Raw genomic sequence first — 16381 nt, 5'->3', positions numbered from 1 at the left:
CCTGTATTTTCATTTGCTAAATCTGGTAAGCTTCCCCTCAGGTCAGTTTTCTTCTTTATTGCCCTCATCCAACAGCAGAGACTCAGAACTCCTGAGTGGGAAGGGACCTGGGGAGGTGCTGATTCTCTGCCCATTTTACAGATCTGGAAACCCAGCCCCTGATAACGAAAGGGACTGGTCCTAGTGCCTGGAATCATGGTGAACTTTGGGGACTTCACTGAGCTGAGCTACACGACTTTTCTTTTTCATGAAGTCAGCACATTTTCTGGGTGTCTCCTCCGCATGGGAACTGTTCTGGGTGTCAGGGGATGACCGTGACAAGGCTTCCATGCACCTGTGTAGAAGGCCAGACTCAAGAGTTCCCTTTGGACGTGTTAAATAAGAGGCAGGATTCAGACAGACCTGGGTCCAAATCCTGCTCTGCCGTGTATTGGCTGCATGACAAGTCACTTCCACTCTCTGAGCCTCAGTTTCTCCTTTCCTCACATGGAGACAAGGGCACTTTTCTTGGGGGATTGTTGTCAGGCTTCAGTGGAGTGATGAAATGCCTGGTGGGGGCAGGGAAGAGTTTAGGGTATGATGAGAGACAAGAAATATGCATGGTAAAGTCTGGTTGTTGCCCACAGGTTGCCTGGCATCCTGGGCTGCCCAGATGATGTGGGATGGAGGTGCCAGAACTCACCCGCGCTGCCTCACCTGCCAGGGACCAGCCAGCTCCTGCTCCTGGCCCCCCAGGGGCCCCAGCTGGGCAGGCCTCACCTCACCTGACCTTGGGCCCTGTCATCCTGCCGCCAGAGCAGGGCCTGGCCCCCGCCGTGTTCCTGAAGGCCCTGCCCATCCCACTGTACCACACAGTGCCTCCCGGGGGCCTCCAGCCGCGGGCCCCCCTCGTGACAGGCAGCCTGGACGGGGGCAGCGTGCCCTTCATTCTCAGCCCCCTGCTGCAGCCTGAAGGACCTGGCCCCACCCAGATGGGGAAGCCAGCGGCCCCAGCGCTCACCGTGAACATCGTGGGCACTCTGCCTGTCCTGTCGCCGGGCCTGGGGCCCACGCTGGGCAGCCCAGGCAAGGTGCGGAACGCCGGCAAGCACCTGTGCCCGCACTGCGGCCGGGACTGCCTGAAGCCCAGCGTTCTGGAGAAGCACATCCGGTCCCACACCGGTGAGAGGCCCTTCCCGTGTGCCACCTGCGGCATCGCCTTCAAGACCCAGAGCAACCTGTATAAGCACAGGCGCACCCAGACGCACCTCAGCAACTCTCGGCTGTCCTCGGAGTCCGATGGCGGTGGAGGCAGCCTCCTGGAGGAGGGGGACAAGGCTGGAGGGACCTCCAGAGCAGATGGCAGGGGGGACAGCTGGAGCCAGAGAGGGGGCGACGGGGCCCAATCAGAAAGACCCCTTTCTCCAGCCGCCCAGGGCACTGGACTCTGCCCAGTGCCCACCACACATCTTCCTGTGGCAGAGAACCTGGATCTGAGGTTGGAAGCGGTTGCCTGTCCAGGGTCCACATTTGCTGACAGCGAGGCCCCTTTGGCCCGCACCCACACAGCGCCCCCCGGGCTCCCGCTGGCCGGCGCACAGCCGCGGCGTAAGCTCCTGGAACAGAAGCCGCCGACTGCCAGCGGGTGCTCCCTGCAGCAGGCCACGTCCTCAGAGAAGCCCGGGGACCCCAAGGCCTCGGAGGGCCGGCTGAGGAAGTGTGAGAGCACCGACTCGGGCTACCTGTCCCGTTCGGACAGTGCGGAGCAGCCGCTGGCCCCCGCCAGCCCCCTGCACAGTCTGTCCGAGCACAGCGCTGAGTCCGAGGGGGAGGGCGCCCCGGGGCCGGGGGAAGCCAGGGCCCAGCCGGCGGGGCGGAGGCCCAGCTTGGAGCTGGAGAAGAAGCAGCTGGAGGAGCGCATCGCCAGGCTCATCTCGCACAACCAGGCCGTGGTGGACGACCCCCAGCTGGACCACGTGCGGCCCCGTAAGACGGTCCTGTCCAAGCAGGGCAGCATCGACCTGCCCATGCCTTACACCTACAAGGACTCCTTCCACTTCGACCTCCGGGCCCTGGAGCCCGGCCGGAGGAGGCAGGCCACCCTCTGCTCCGCCCGCTCCAGCTTCAGCCCCCTGGACAAGACACGGCCCCTCTTCTTTCACTCGGTCCCCACTCAGCTCTCCACCACCGTGGAGTGTGTGCCCGTCACCAGAAGCAACTCGCTGCCCTTCGTCGAGGGCACCAGGATGTGGCAGGAGCCGCCGGACCCCCAGGACGCCTTCCCCAGGAGGCAGAAGCCTATGAGTCCCAGGCCTGCCCCTGCCCGACTGGTGGGCGTCCCCAGCGGTCACCCCCGGGCCCTGGTCAGACAGGCCGCAGTGGAGGACCTGCCGTGTCCCCCCGCTGGAGACACCCCTGCTCCTGTAGATGACCCGGGTGGAAAGAGAACTGCTGTAGGGGAGGGGGTGGCCGGTCAGGGCAGAGCAGCCAGTAAGAAATGCAGCCAGAGGAAGCTGAAGATGTTCTCCCAGGAGAAGTGGCAGGTGTACGGGAGCGAGACGTTCAAGAGAATCTACCAGAAAATGAGACCCAGCCACTCCGGAGGCAAGAAGGCGAGGGAGGTGACAGCAGGCAGTGGGACAGGATTGGACCTTCCTTTGCAGGAAGAGGCAGGGGGCAAGGGCACAGCGCTGGCCCAGGATGGGAGGACCCCTGTCCATGGGGACATTTCTGTGGGGGCCAAGCCAGGGCCTCGGGGAAGTCTGCCAGCTCCAGAGGGCTTCTTGGTGACTGAGCCCCCCAGGCAGAGGGAGACGGTGGCCAAAGCAGGAGGCAGTGACCAGCCTGGGGTGAACAGGGCCATCTCGCACCCTACTCTCAGCTGCAGAGATCCCCCCTGTTTGGGCAGCAAGAGCCCTCTGATTCCTACAAATGGGAGGCTGGAGCTAGGGTGTCAGCTGCCCCCACCACCTGGTCTCCTCAAAGGAAGTGACCTAGAGGCTCCCAGGCTGGTTTCACCAGATCCCAAACTGGAAGGAGGCACCCGCAGTGGTGGGGACGCAAGGACCTGTCAGCGGGCCCCAGCCATCCCGAGGCAGCCCAGTGGTAGCTCTGGGGAGCCGCAGCTTGCGGAGGACCAGCTCCCCTCGGAGAGCAAGAAGCTGAAGGTGGAGGAGCTGAGCGGCCAGGAGCAATCGGAGTCTCTGGGAGCAGGAGGAGAGGCTCCTGGTGGCCACGTGCAGGCTACCTCCCTACCATCTCAGAACCAGGACAGTGGGCCCGGGGACAAGCCAGGAGGGCTGCAAGGGAGCGGCGACTGCACGGCAAGGGGCAGGGCTGGACAGCTGGGTGAGCCCCTGGGGACCTCCGGCACCTCCTCTGCTGGGTCTTCAGTGGCCCTGTGGCAGGCAGCGCCGAGGGACAAGGAGCCCTCGCTGCGTCCTGCAGCTGCAGTAGCCAGGAGCCACTCCCCGCTGGCTGCCCAGCCTCCGGCTCCCGGCGTCCTTGCTGCCCTGGCGGACACTGCCTTTCCTCCTCAGTACCTCCTCAGGTTACCTCAGGGAGAGGCCCACCCCCCACCGCTCGTCCCCCCAGGGGCGGGGCGAGGCCAGGACCCTCTCTGTGGGAGAAGGTGTCCGGAGGAGCGGGAATCCTTTGTTGAGTCGGGACTGCGGGCCATCCTGCCTCCCAGCCCAGCCTCAGGCCTGGCCCCCAGTGGAGCAGACAGCTGCCAGGAGGACCCCAGCTGGTCCAGGCCCTGGGACTGGAGAAAGGGGGTGCAGGGAGAGGAGAAAGGAGACTTGGACACTAGCACCCCGGCAGCCGGAGAGTCTCCTGGCCCGGCCGCCGGAGCCCCCAGGAAGTCAGCATCCTTCCTGTCTACCCCAACGTGTGACTACCCGAGGAAGGAGACCCGTGACACCCGACACCTCTGCACCAGCAGTGCTTTGGCGAGGGCCAGGCCCTCTGGGGGTGTCCTGGATCCCTGGGCACCCAACAGGTTGCTAAGTGGTCCTCCCAAGAATGACCCAGAAGACTTTCCTTCTGGGGCCCTGGCAGGGCCCAGTCCCTGCTGCTCCCTCCAGCCCAGCTCCTTCCTCTCGGCCCGCATGCCCCCGGGCTGGCCTGAGCTGGCCTCGTGTACCCACTCAGAGACTCCTGGGAGCTGCAGGGCCCAGAGCCCTTTCCCCACGCTGAAGGCCGAGCCCCAGCTCACATGGTGTTGCTTGAGCCGCAGCCTCCCTCTGCCCATGGAGCAGAAGGAGAAGGCTGCTTCCGTGTACTCAGCGCTGCACTTCCCTGGTGGCACCCCCCCGGACAAGGGTCTAGACGCCCGGCTGGTGAGCAAGGCTGTGTCGGGAGGATGGACCAGGACAAGCCCAGGAGAGGGAAGGCAGGCGCAGACATTGAAGGTAACCCAGCTTTGCCCTGGGGCCCTGGGGCCCTGGGGGCTGAGGGAGCACACAGCAGGCAGGGCTTGTAATGATGGAGAGAAAGCATGAAGCCATCCTTGTAGCATCTGCTGTCCATTATAAAGTCTTCTCAGCCTGCTCCTGAGGGAAGTGGGGGCTACCATACACAGGGCAGGAGAGAATAAAGACCCAAGATGCAAAACAAAAGAAAACCATGAAAAAATGAATTTCAAAAGAAAGAATTATTGTACCCAAAACTCTGGGTGAAATATTTTTCATAACTAGACATAAAATTTAACTCTGAGCTTCCTCGTAACAGAGGCAAAAAGTGAAATGAGATGCTGCCCAGGAGAGCTCTCTGAGTAATCTAAGATTATAAACCAGAAACTCTTATTGAGAAAGAGAGAGACTCCAGGCAAAAAACTATCTCTTAAAAGGAGAGAATTATTGTACCAGGGACTCTGGAGAAATAATTACTATGATCAGATTCAACTTCCCTCTGAGTTTCCTGGGAGCAGTGGCCAAAAGGGAAAGGAGATGGGTACTCTAGAGAGTTTTCACTTGGTGATTAAATGATACATTTATAGTCCCATCTTGAGAGCAAGTCCATGCATCTGGATTTTATAATTGAGGGCATAGTCCTGCTCTGGAATGTCTTGGGCCTGAGCAACTGAAGAGGGCCCCGGACCTCAGTTCTAATTTAACAGTATGGAACAACGACAGGGAGTGGACTCCAGAGCCTTGCAGGCTGTTCTTCTCTCAGGCAGAGCCTGAGGGAGTGGTAGCATGTCCTTCATCCTGAGAGTAGTACGTTAATAAAGAATGCATTGGGTCTGAGAGAGGGGGAGTCCAATGCCCAACGTAGCCCTCCTTCTTCTAAAAGGCAATTAGGTATTGGGCGTGGGGGTTCCTGGAAAGGTAGGGGGGGAGGGAAAAGAGCTTGTCATGATGTTCCCTAGGCCTCCAGGTAACACCAAAGGTCTGGGCTTTCCTTTGTAGATCCAGCCCCAGCAGGGTTCCAGAAGGTTCCACTCAGGAATGCTCAGACCATTTGGCGATGCAGTATTTCCATGCCTTGATTTCCCCAGACAGGCATCCTGTCTGCAGAGAGAGAACCCTCTGTGTTGTTCCTACCGTGAGGGCTTTGAGCAATAAAATGTCAACATGCCTGGTATTTTCAGCTCTCCTACCCAATGGCCCCAGGGATGACATCCCAGGATTGGGTGTCTGAGCCAGAATGGAAGAAAGGACTGCCTCGTAGGAGGACGAAGATGTCTCGTGGGAACAGCAAGCAGAAAAAACTGAGCCTCAACTCCAAAAGGTAGGGTGTGTGGCCACCTCTGTCATTTCCACGTGTGCCCATACTGTCAGGAACTGCAAATTGCGGTTTCCCTAAACCCCCAAGAAAAATATCACCTGGGACTCAAAAGGCATCTCTGTGCTCCAGAGAAAGAGTTCCTGTGTAGGAGCTGGGGTCTGAAGTCTCACGATTAAAGGCCTCAATCTTTTTCCCCGTCAGCCCACCAGGCACAGCCTCACTGGCTGTGTGTTTTCAATGGAGCCTTTCTAAGGCCAGGAATCCAGCAAATATTTGAAATAACTGAGTTGAAAACACATCCATCCAGCTTAAGTCCTGAAGAGAGAGCGTGTTAATTATTTACAGCTTTTATTGCTTTTTTAATTATGCAAGCGATGCATGTCTTTTGCAGAAAAATTAGAAAATACAGACAAGCAAAGAGAAGACAATGAAACATCCTAGTAATCTCAGCACGCAGAGATAATCACTGCTGACATTTATGTGCATGCCCTTCTGGACTTTTCTCTGTGACACGTGCATGCACGTAACCTCCCCACAACAAATGGGAGGACATGTGGATTTTAATACCACTCTCTCATCGTCTCTTTCTTTGGTTGTCTTGCTCCTTTGCTCAAAACCCTTCAGGCTGCCCACTGCGTACAAGTTAAAAAGAAAATTCTTTAACCAGCTCCCACCCCCTCTCGGCCCCCAACAAAGCTTTTCTGGCTCATTTTCCCACACTCTCCTCCTCTGCCACTCAGCATGACTTCGCGCTGTCTCTGCCTCTCTCATTCTCTAATTCCCGCTCCAAACCCAGGTCCCTGATGCTGCCCCGCAGTCCCACTCCACACCTCGGCCCCGCACACCCTCCCCTGCTCCCCCGACTGTCAATATTGGATCTGCAGCCTAGATATTCTTCAGGAAGCTGCACAGGTATTCTTCAGGAGCGGCTCCCTAGAGCCGCTCAGACCCTCAGTGGCTGCAGATGGCACCCTCTTCTGAGGCCCCCGCCCCTGTTCCAGTTGTCTGCCAAGACCAGGTCTCCAGAGCGGATGTCACTGAGGGCACGCTGTGTGCCAGGCACTGTACAATGACTCCTCATTTTTCTCACGAGGAAACCGAGACACAGAGAGATCAGGCGACCTCCCCAAGACCCGGATTTGATCCAGCACATCTTACTCCAGAGCCCGTGTGCCAATCAGCGGCTTGCCCCAGTGCTCCCAGCCTGTAATGGGCATGAGAGCTGCCTGGAGTTTTCTTGTGTCGCTGGGTCGAATCCAATGGGGCTGAGGATGCTGGCCCCGGAGCACGCTTGGAGTAGCCACGCTTTACGGGGCCCCAAGCCACATCCTGTCCTTTCCAACGCCCGTCATTTTTTTTGCACATGTTCTTTATTTCACAGGTCATTCAGGGATCTTGTGACAGAAGCCCAACTCTAAGTAGCCTGAACGACAAAAGGACCACTGCCTATGTCACAGGGACAGCCAGCCCTAGCCTAAATTGTGGGGACTGGGGAGGGATGGCCCCTGCAGGGAAAACGTGGGTGCCTTTCTCAGAGCAAGGGAATGAATGCCGGCCGGACCAAAGAGTAGCTGCTCACGGGATTCTGGGAGCACAGGGACATTGGCGTGTGGCTTTGCCCCCCCGCAGCTTCTCACACAGGAACTGACATGGAGGAAGCACTAATTACGTCTGAGTGACAGCTGACAAGCCTGCAGTCTCCAGGCATCAGTCAGGGTCCCTGGAGATGTGGGGTGGGGGGGCCTCATTAACAGCTCCCTCCTTCCCAAGGCTTCACTTGACTAAATCAACAAACGTTCATCATGCACCCTCTAGGAGGCCATCGGGGAAACTTTCCCAAACAAGGCAGATGGTCCCAGGCTGTGCTCCGAGAGGCCTGGAGACAGCTCTCCAGGATGCCTTGCAAACCCACCAGCCGCCCACGGACAAACACGTCCCATGTAAGAATCTCGTTGGGCCTGGACCATTTTAAGAAGTTTTGACACTTAGTATCCAAATAATAAATATCAGGAGATTTCACATAAAAATCTGGATTTCCAGCTTCTCTTGAAATAGCTGAAGCTCTGAAGACACTGGGCCTGCCTTCTTACATGGCAGCAACTGGCTGGAGCTGAGTAGTGGCCACCCCTTGTGGACAGCCCCTGTGCTCTCCAGCCTGCATCAGTCCCTACCTCTCCCTATTGCCTTCCGTTCAGCCTGCCTCTCTCAGTTGTGTTGTCTGCCCGGCCCTTATAGGCATTTGAGTTTGCAAAGCTTGGTCTTAACATCTGGTCTTGTGGGAGCCAAAACACTGCCTCCCCAGTCGGCGAGCTCCTCAGTGAGATCCTGCAGGTGGGAAAGTGAGGGGGCAGAGGGCCCCACGTAGAAGAAGGAGGGGTCTGAAATAAGACTTAGCGACTCTATCCTGGAGCCTCCGACTGGGCGAAATGAGGATGACACCACTGAAATTTTAATATCCACCAAATGTTTATTGGGCGACCCCCATCTATGCCCTTATCAGCTCAAGACCGTCCTTTGAGTTAATTCCACTTGCAGACCCCTCTACCTCTATCTGCACACCCCACCTCTGGCTCCTCTCACATGACTGGCTCCCCCTTGCCCCAGCAAAGACATCAGCATGGCAGCAGGGACTTCCCAGACGTCTGTAACTCAGTGGTTCCCCCTTTTGTTCTCCATCCATCATCTAGTTTTATTTCCTTCACAGACTGTTGGCAGAATTCATTTTCTTGAGGCAGAGAATTCATGGCAGCTTGCTTCTTAAAAGCCAACAATGGAGAGAGAATGTGTCTCTGCTGCCTCAAATCTCTGACCTCTAGATCGTCTTCTAAAGGGCTCACCTGATTAGGTCAGGCCCACCCAGGGTGATCTACCTTTTGATTAGGAATTTTAATTGCATTAGCAACATATTTTATTAGTTAGAAACAAGTCATAGTTTCCACCACACTCAAGGGGAGGGGATTACACAAAGGTGTGACTCACAGGGTCACCCTAGGGTGTGCCTGCCAGAAATGGCTTCCCCAGCTCACCCAGCTGTGGAATTAGGATTGCATTTGAGTTTTCTGACCCAGTGTTTCCCATCGTACTGCTTATGGTGAGCCGTTGCTAAGATTTGTCCTTTTAATGATGGGGACGCATGTTTAGGGAGGTGTTTGTAAGGGAATATGCTGGGCTTATAAGGAAAATTTCCCTTTAAAGGCAAATTTCCTATTAGGCCACTGGTTCTATAGCATTCTATCAATATGACCCGCATGAAGTCTCAAATTTAATTAATTTTCTGGCGGTGGAGTGGCATGGGTAGATGATAGAGCTTCCTGGAGAAATGTCCTCTCCATTTCTCTCTCACATTCAGTCCGTCTTCAGAAATGTGGAGTTGGTGCTCAATTCTGAGCGCCAGGGTTGGGAAAATGCTGAAAGGTGATGTCTAGTGGAAAAGTGCTTTAAAAAAGTGCCTCAAGTTCACTGTTCAGGAGGCCAAACACAGAGCTTATTTTTTCTCTTAAAAAGTTTTCAGCTCTATATATTGAAATCCATCCATTTTCCACATAGTAACTCATGAGCAATTTGTAACAGAAGTCAATAGTAACATAGGGTTTGTTTTACATATATTCGCTCTGCAGATAACCAAACAGAAAAACTTCTATTTGATGAAGTAAAGGGTCTATCATCTACCTATCTCTCTCTCTCTCTCCCCCGTCATCTGTCTGTATTAGTTTTCTGTTGCTGCTCTAACAAATTACCAACTTAGCGTGTTGTTGTAAACAACACAAACTTAATCTTTTGTAGTTCTGTAGGTCAGAAATGCAGCACGGGTCTCACTGGACGAGAGGCAGGTGCCGCAGGCTGCGCTCCTTTCTGGAGGCTCTGAGGGAGCGCCTGTTTCCTGCTCGCTCGGGTTGTTGGCCGAATTCCATTCGTTGGCTTGTGGCTCCCTTCAGCCAAATCCCAAACCAGTAAGGATGAGTCGAGTCCTTTTCACACTTCGAATCTCTCCTCGTTCTTCAGTCTCATCTCTCCGACCCAATCTTCTGCTGCTTCTTTCATTTTTATGGACTCAACATGGTCCAATTGGGCTCACCTGGATAATCCAGGATAATCGCATCATCTTGAGGTCCATACCCTCAATCACATCTGCAAAGTCCCTTTTGCTGTGGAAGGTAACATGGTCACAGGTTCTGGGGATTAGGATGTGGAAAACTTTGTGGGGGTGCATTACTGGCTACCACAATATCTATCCATCCATCCACCCACCCACGAATGTATGATCGTATATACGCATCTATGTATCAGTTTATGTATCCATCTACCCGCTAACGTATGTATGTATGCACGCATCTCTGTCACCTGTCAACTTGTGTGTTCCCTCCTCAAGAAAGAGGTCTATTTTTTGATTCACTTTCCCATTTTCACTTCAGTTGTCTTAACATTTTACAGAACATGAAATACTGTAGCGAAGATTCCCCTATAGGCCTTAGCTCACAGAGAATGGTAAAATTCATATATCAGAGTATGTGTTCTCTCTTTTTTTGGGGAAAAAGAAAAAATTCAGGAAAGTTCAGAAAACATATAACAGACTCCTGGATAATGATCCAGAATGAACAAATATTAACATTTTGTCATATTTGCTTCTGAGCCTTTAAAAAAATAAAACAAATAGAATGTTACTTTATTATATTGTATATATTATATACAATAAAATAAATAAAACAAAAAGATAATTATGTAGTTTTATGTATCTGGCACTAATTGTTTCAATCTATGTTTTCATACTTTGCAAATCAGTGTATCCACTAATAATATATACTATTGTTTTGTGTCTTTAAACTATTTATATAAATATCATTCTGAATTTATCATTCTTCAGTTTGATTTTTTGACTCAGTATTGTGTTTTTGAAGATCTAGCCATGTCGGTACATACAGATCAAATTCATTCATCTTAATTGTGGTAGAGAGTTCCATCCCATGAGGATAACACGTTTTATTTTCCATTCCTCTGTTTATGGACATTTAAATTGTTTCTAGTTTTTTTTGGCTAACTATGCAATGAACATGCTTATACATGCCTCCTTAGGCACAATGCAAGAGGTTTTCTAAGACACATACCCAAAAGTGCAATTACTGGGTTAAAAGATCGTCACTTTTTTTTTTTTTTTTGGTATATAACTTTATTTATTTATTTTGCTTATTGCAGTAACATTAGTTTATAACATTGTATAAATTTCAGGTGTACATCATTATACTTCTAATTCTGCATGGATTACATCGTGTTCTCTTGGTCACCACCCAAATACTAATTACAATCCATCGGGGCACACGTGTGCCTAATTATCCCTTTCGCCCTCCCCCCTTCCCCTCTGGTAACTACCAATCCAATCTCTGTCTGTATGTGTTTGTTTGTTGTTATTATCTACTACTTAATGAGTGAGATTATACGGTATTTGACCTTCTCCCTGTGACTTATTTCACTTTGCGTAATACCCTCAGGGTCCATCCATGTTGTCACAAATGGCTGGATTTCATCGTTTCTTATGGCTAAGTAGTATCCCATTGTGTATAAATACCATATCTTCTTTATCCATTCTTCCCTTGATGGGCTCTTAGGTTGCTTCCACGTCTTGGCTATTAGGACTAATGCTGCAATGAACACAGGGGTGCATGTATCTTTACGCATTGGTGTTTTCATGTTCTTCGGGTAAATTCCAGCTGAATCATATGGTAGTTCTATCCTTAATTTTTTGAGGACTCTCCATACTGTTTTCCATAGTGGCTGCACCAGTTTGCACTCCCACCAGCAGTGTATGCGAGTTCCCTTCTCTCCACATCCTCTCCAACACTTGTTTCCTGTCTTGTTAATTACAGCTATTCTGACGGGCGTGAGGTGATATCTCATCATAGTTTTGATTTGCATTTCCCTGATAATTAATGATGCTGAACATCTTTTCATGTGCCTGTTGGCCATCTGTGTATCTTCTTTGGAGAAATGTCTGTTCAGGTCTTTTGCCCGTTTTGTAATGGGGTTGTTAGTTTTTTTGTTGTTGAGATGCATGAGTTCTTTATATATTTTGGAGATTAACCCCTTATCAGATGTGTGGTTTGCAAATAACTTCTCCCAGTTATTAGGTTATCTTTTCGTTTTGTTGATGGTTTCCTTTGCTGTGCAGAAGCTTTTTAGTTTGATGTAGTCCCATTTGTTTATTTTTTCTATTGTTTCTCTTGCCCGGTCAGACATGGTGCTTGAAAATATGTTGCTAAGACCGACGTCGAAGAGTGTACTGCCTATGTTTTCTTCTAGAAGTTTCATGGTTTTGGGTCTTACATTCAAGTCTTTAATCCATTTTGAGTTAATTTTTGTGTATGGTGTAAGGTAATGGTCTATTTTCATTTTTTTGCATGTGGCTGTCCAATTTTCCCAACACCATTTGTTGAAGAGACTTTCCTTTCTCCATTGTATGTTCTTGGCTCCTTTGTTGAAGATTAGCTGTCCATAGATGTGTGGGTTTATTTCTGGGCTTTTGATTCTATTCCATTGATCTGTGTGTCTGTTTTTGTGCCAGTACCATGCTGTTTTGGTTACTATAGCTTTGTAGTATATTTTGAAATCAGGGAGTGTGATACCTCCAGCTTTGTTCTTTTTTCTCAGGATTCCTTTAGCTATTCGGGGTCTTTTGTTGTTCCATATAAATTTTAGGATTTTTTGTTCCATTTCTGTGAAAAATGTGTTGAAACTTTGATAGGGATTGCACTGAATCTATAGATGGCTTTAGGAAGTATGGATATCTTAATTATGTTAATTCTTCCAATCCAAGAGCACAGAATATCTTTGATTTCTTTGTGTCTTCTTCAATTTCTTTCAGCAGTGTTTTATAGTTTTCAGTGTACAGATCTTTCACCTCTTTGGTTAAGTTTATTCCTAGGTATTTTATTCTTTTTGTTGCAATTGTAAATGGGATGGTATTCTTAATTTCTCTTTCTGCTACTTTGCTGTTAGTGTATAGAAATGCAACTGATTTTTGTATGTTGATTTTATATCCTGAAACTTTACCGTATTCATTTATTACTTCTAAAAGTTTTTTGGTGGATTCTTTGGGCTCTTCTGTATATAAAATCATGAAATAAACGAAATAGAGACTAAAAAAACAATAGAAAAAATTAATAAAACCAAGAGCTGGTTCTTTGAGAAGATAAACAAAATTGACAAACCCTTAGCTAGACTCACCAAGAAAAAAAGAGAGAAGGCACTAATAAGTAAAATCAGAAGTGAAAGAGGAGAAATTACAATGGACACCTCAGAAATATAAAAGATTAGAAGAGAATGCTATGAAAAGCTATATGCTAACAAACTAGACAGTCTGGAAGAAATGGATAAATTCCTAGAATCAGACAACCTTCCAAAACTGGATCAAGAAGAAATAGAGAATTTGAATAGACAAATCACCAATAAGGAGATTGAAACAGTAATCAAAAACCTCCCCAAAAATAAAAGTCCAGGACCAGACGGCTTCCCTTGTGAATTCTACCAAACATTCAAAGCAGACTTAATACTTATCCTTCTCAAACTCTTCCAAAAAATTGAGGAGAGGGCAAGCTCCCTAACTCATTCTATGAAGCTGACATTACCCTGATACCAAAACCAGACAAGGACAACACAAAAAAAAGAAAACTACAGGACAATATCACTGATGAACATCGATGCAAAAATCCTCAACAAAATACTAGCAAATCGCATACAACAATATATTAAAAATATTATACACCATGATCAAGTGGGATTTATTCCAGGGATGCAGGGATGGTTCAACATCCACAAATCAATCAACGTGATACACCACATTAATACAATGAAGAATAAAAATCACATGATCATCTCAATAGATGCAGAGAAAGCATTTGACAAGATACAGCATCCATTTATGATAAAAACTCTGAATAAAATGGGTATAGAAGGAAAGTACCTCAACATAAAAAGGCCATATATGACAAACCCACAGATAGTCACATTTTTAACTTTACAAGTTATCACCAAATCCCTCCCAGAGTGGGTGTATGGTTGCACATTTCCTCCAGCTGCTACTGTGTTCTTACTAATGTCTGTTATTAGCAGATTTTTAATGTTTTGCCCATCCAGAATTTGTAGGATTCTGTATATATTCTAGATTTGTATATATTCACTGGCTGTTATATAGACTGCAAATATTTTTCCACGTCTATTATTGATCTTTCTAAGTCCATTCATTTATATTTACCCGCGTAATTGCAAATATCTTGCCCCTTCATTTTTTTCTGCATATCAGAGCTTCCTTCCGGGACTGTGTTCTTCTGTCTGAAGCACAGTCTTGAGGATTTCCTTTAGAGAAGAACAATCTCAGTTTTCATTAGTCTGACAATACATTTATTTCATCCTTGTTGTTCAAAAATATTTTTGTTGGGTATGCAGTCCTGGGTTGACAGTTATTTTCTCTCAGCACGTCAAAGCTATTGTGGGACTTTTATTTGGCTTCCATTTTGTAGTGGAGAAGTCAGCTATTAGTCTACTCATCTCTCTTTTGAAGTTCTTTTATCTCTGGCTACTTTTAAGATCTTCTTTTAATCTTTGGTGTTCCATAGTTTTTCTTTGATGTATACAGGTACACGTTTCTTTTATTATTCCATTAGGATCCATTGGGCTTTTATGATTCATGGATTGATGTCTACGTAGGAAATTCTCAGCCCTCGTTCTTCAAACATTGCCTCTTTCCTTTGCTCTGTCCTCTCTTTCTGGAACACTGAGAGAATGTATCTTAGATCTTCTCTTTCATGTCCTTTAGCCTCTGTTTTCAGTAACTTTGTATCTTTGTGCTATCATCTAGACACTTTGTTCAGATGTCTCTTTAAAATTTCACTAGTTTTCTTAATCCACTAGTTATTTTCTTGAAAAGCTCTACTGAGGTATATTGAATTTGAATGTTATGCATATTTAAAGTGTACAATTTAAAAAGTTTTGACATATGTACACACCTGTGAAACCAACAACACAATCAAGATAATGAATCTATCCATAATCCCCAATGTTTCCATATGTCCCTCTATAATTTCTCTCTCCTGCCCACCCTGCCACTCTCTTATCTCCAGGTAACCACTGATGTGCTGTCTGTCACTATACATTAGTTGACTTTTTCTAGAATTTTATAGAAATGAAATCATACAATATATGTTCTTTGATTTTTGGTTTTTTGGCCTGGCTTTTTTTCACTCACCATCACTGTTTTGAAATTCATTCATGATACTGTGTGTATCAGTGATCCATTCCTTTTTATTGCTAAGGAGTAGGCCATCAGGGGGATATGTCACAATTTGTGTATTCACTTGTTGATAGACATTTGGTTTGTTTCAGTTTAGGGCTGTTACAAATAGAAACTACTATAAATATTTATACACAAGTCTTTGTATGGATATATGCTTTAAATTCTCTTGGGTAAATACCTACAAGTGGAATGACTGGATCATATGGTGGATGCATGATTAATTTTTTAAGAAGCTGCAAAACTATTTTCCAAAGTGGTTGTACATTTTAGGTTTCCACCAGCAGGTGTAAGAGTTCCAGTTTCTCCACATCCTTGCCGACACTTAGTATGGCCATTAGTTTTAATTTTAGTCATTCTAATAGGTGTGCAGTGGTATCTAATAGTTTGAGTTAGCATTTACCTAATAACTGGTGATATTGAGCATCTTTTCATGTGCTTATTTGCCATTCATGTATCTTCTTTGGTGAAGTATCTGTTCAAATCTTTTGCCCGTTAAAAAGAATGAGTTGTTTGTTTTCTTATTATTGAGTTTGGAGAGTTTTTTATGTATTCTGGTTATAAGTCCTTTATCAGATGTGTGATTTGCAAATATTTTCTTCCAGTCTCTGCGTTGTCTTTTTATACTCTTAAGAGTGTCTTTTAAAGAGCAGACACTTTTAATTTTGATGAAGTTCAATTATCATTGTTTTCTTTGGATTGTGCTTTTGGTATCATAACTGAAAAATCTTTGCCTAACTCATAGACACAAAGATTTTTCTCCTAAGTTTTCTTCCAAAGTTTTATACTTTTAGGTTTAACATTCAGGCCTATGATCCATTTTTGCTTAATTTTTGTATATGGTGCAATGGATAATCAAAGTTCTTATTTTTGCATGTAGATATTTAATTATTCCAGCACCATTTGTGCATCTATTTGTCTATTTTGATGCAAATACCACACTGTCTTGATTACACTCCCTGACTTGAAGACTTACTATAAAGCTAAAGTATTCGAGACAGACATCAAAACAGACAAATAGATTAATGAAACAGAATAAAGAATACAGAAATTGACCACACGTATACTGTCAATTGATTTTTTGACAAAGGTTCAAAGGAAATAGCCTTTTCAGCAACAGTGCTGGACCTGGAACTCTCCACCAGTGAGCTGAGGCAATCACAAGGCTTACCTCATTTGTTTCTCTTTTCTCAGGGATTGCTGCTTTCATAGCTTGATGCCCAACGTCCTGAAAACCATTGTTTCATGCATTTGTCCAGTTTTTTATTTGGGAGGGTAAATCCAGTTGCTGAAGAAGTCCCTGGACTATTGGAATGGCTTCTGAATTGGTCCCTCTGCTTTTACTGATCTGTCGAGTTTTAAATTTAATTGTTAATGTATATTACATTTTACTTC

The 16381-nt window shown here is 47.5% G+C and overlaps 1 protein-coding gene across 1 annotated transcript in view; it reads left to right on the top strand.

Annotated features, from left to right (window-relative positions):
• Nucleotides 1-662: 662 nt before the first annotated feature.
• ZNF831 (zinc finger protein 831) overlaps nucleotides 663-16381 on the top strand; it is a 70233-nt gene continuing 54514 nt past the window's right edge. The window contains exons 1-2 of the mRNA XM_058562388.1: nucleotides 663-4391; nucleotides 5573-5712. Of these exons, the coding sequence (XP_058418371.1) occupies nucleotides 663-4391; nucleotides 5573-5712 (3869 nt within the window). The remainder of the gene's footprint in view (nucleotides 4392-5572; nucleotides 5713-16381) is intronic.

Source organism: Diceros bicornis, chromosome 19, assembly GCF_020826845.1.
Source record: "Diceros bicornis minor isolate mBicDic1 chromosome 19, mDicBic1.mat.cur, whole genome shotgun sequence".
Taxonomy (NCBI): Eukaryota; Metazoa; Chordata; class Mammalia; order Perissodactyla; family Rhinocerotidae; genus Diceros; species Diceros bicornis.
This window is presented reverse-complemented; position numbering and strand designations above follow the sequence as displayed.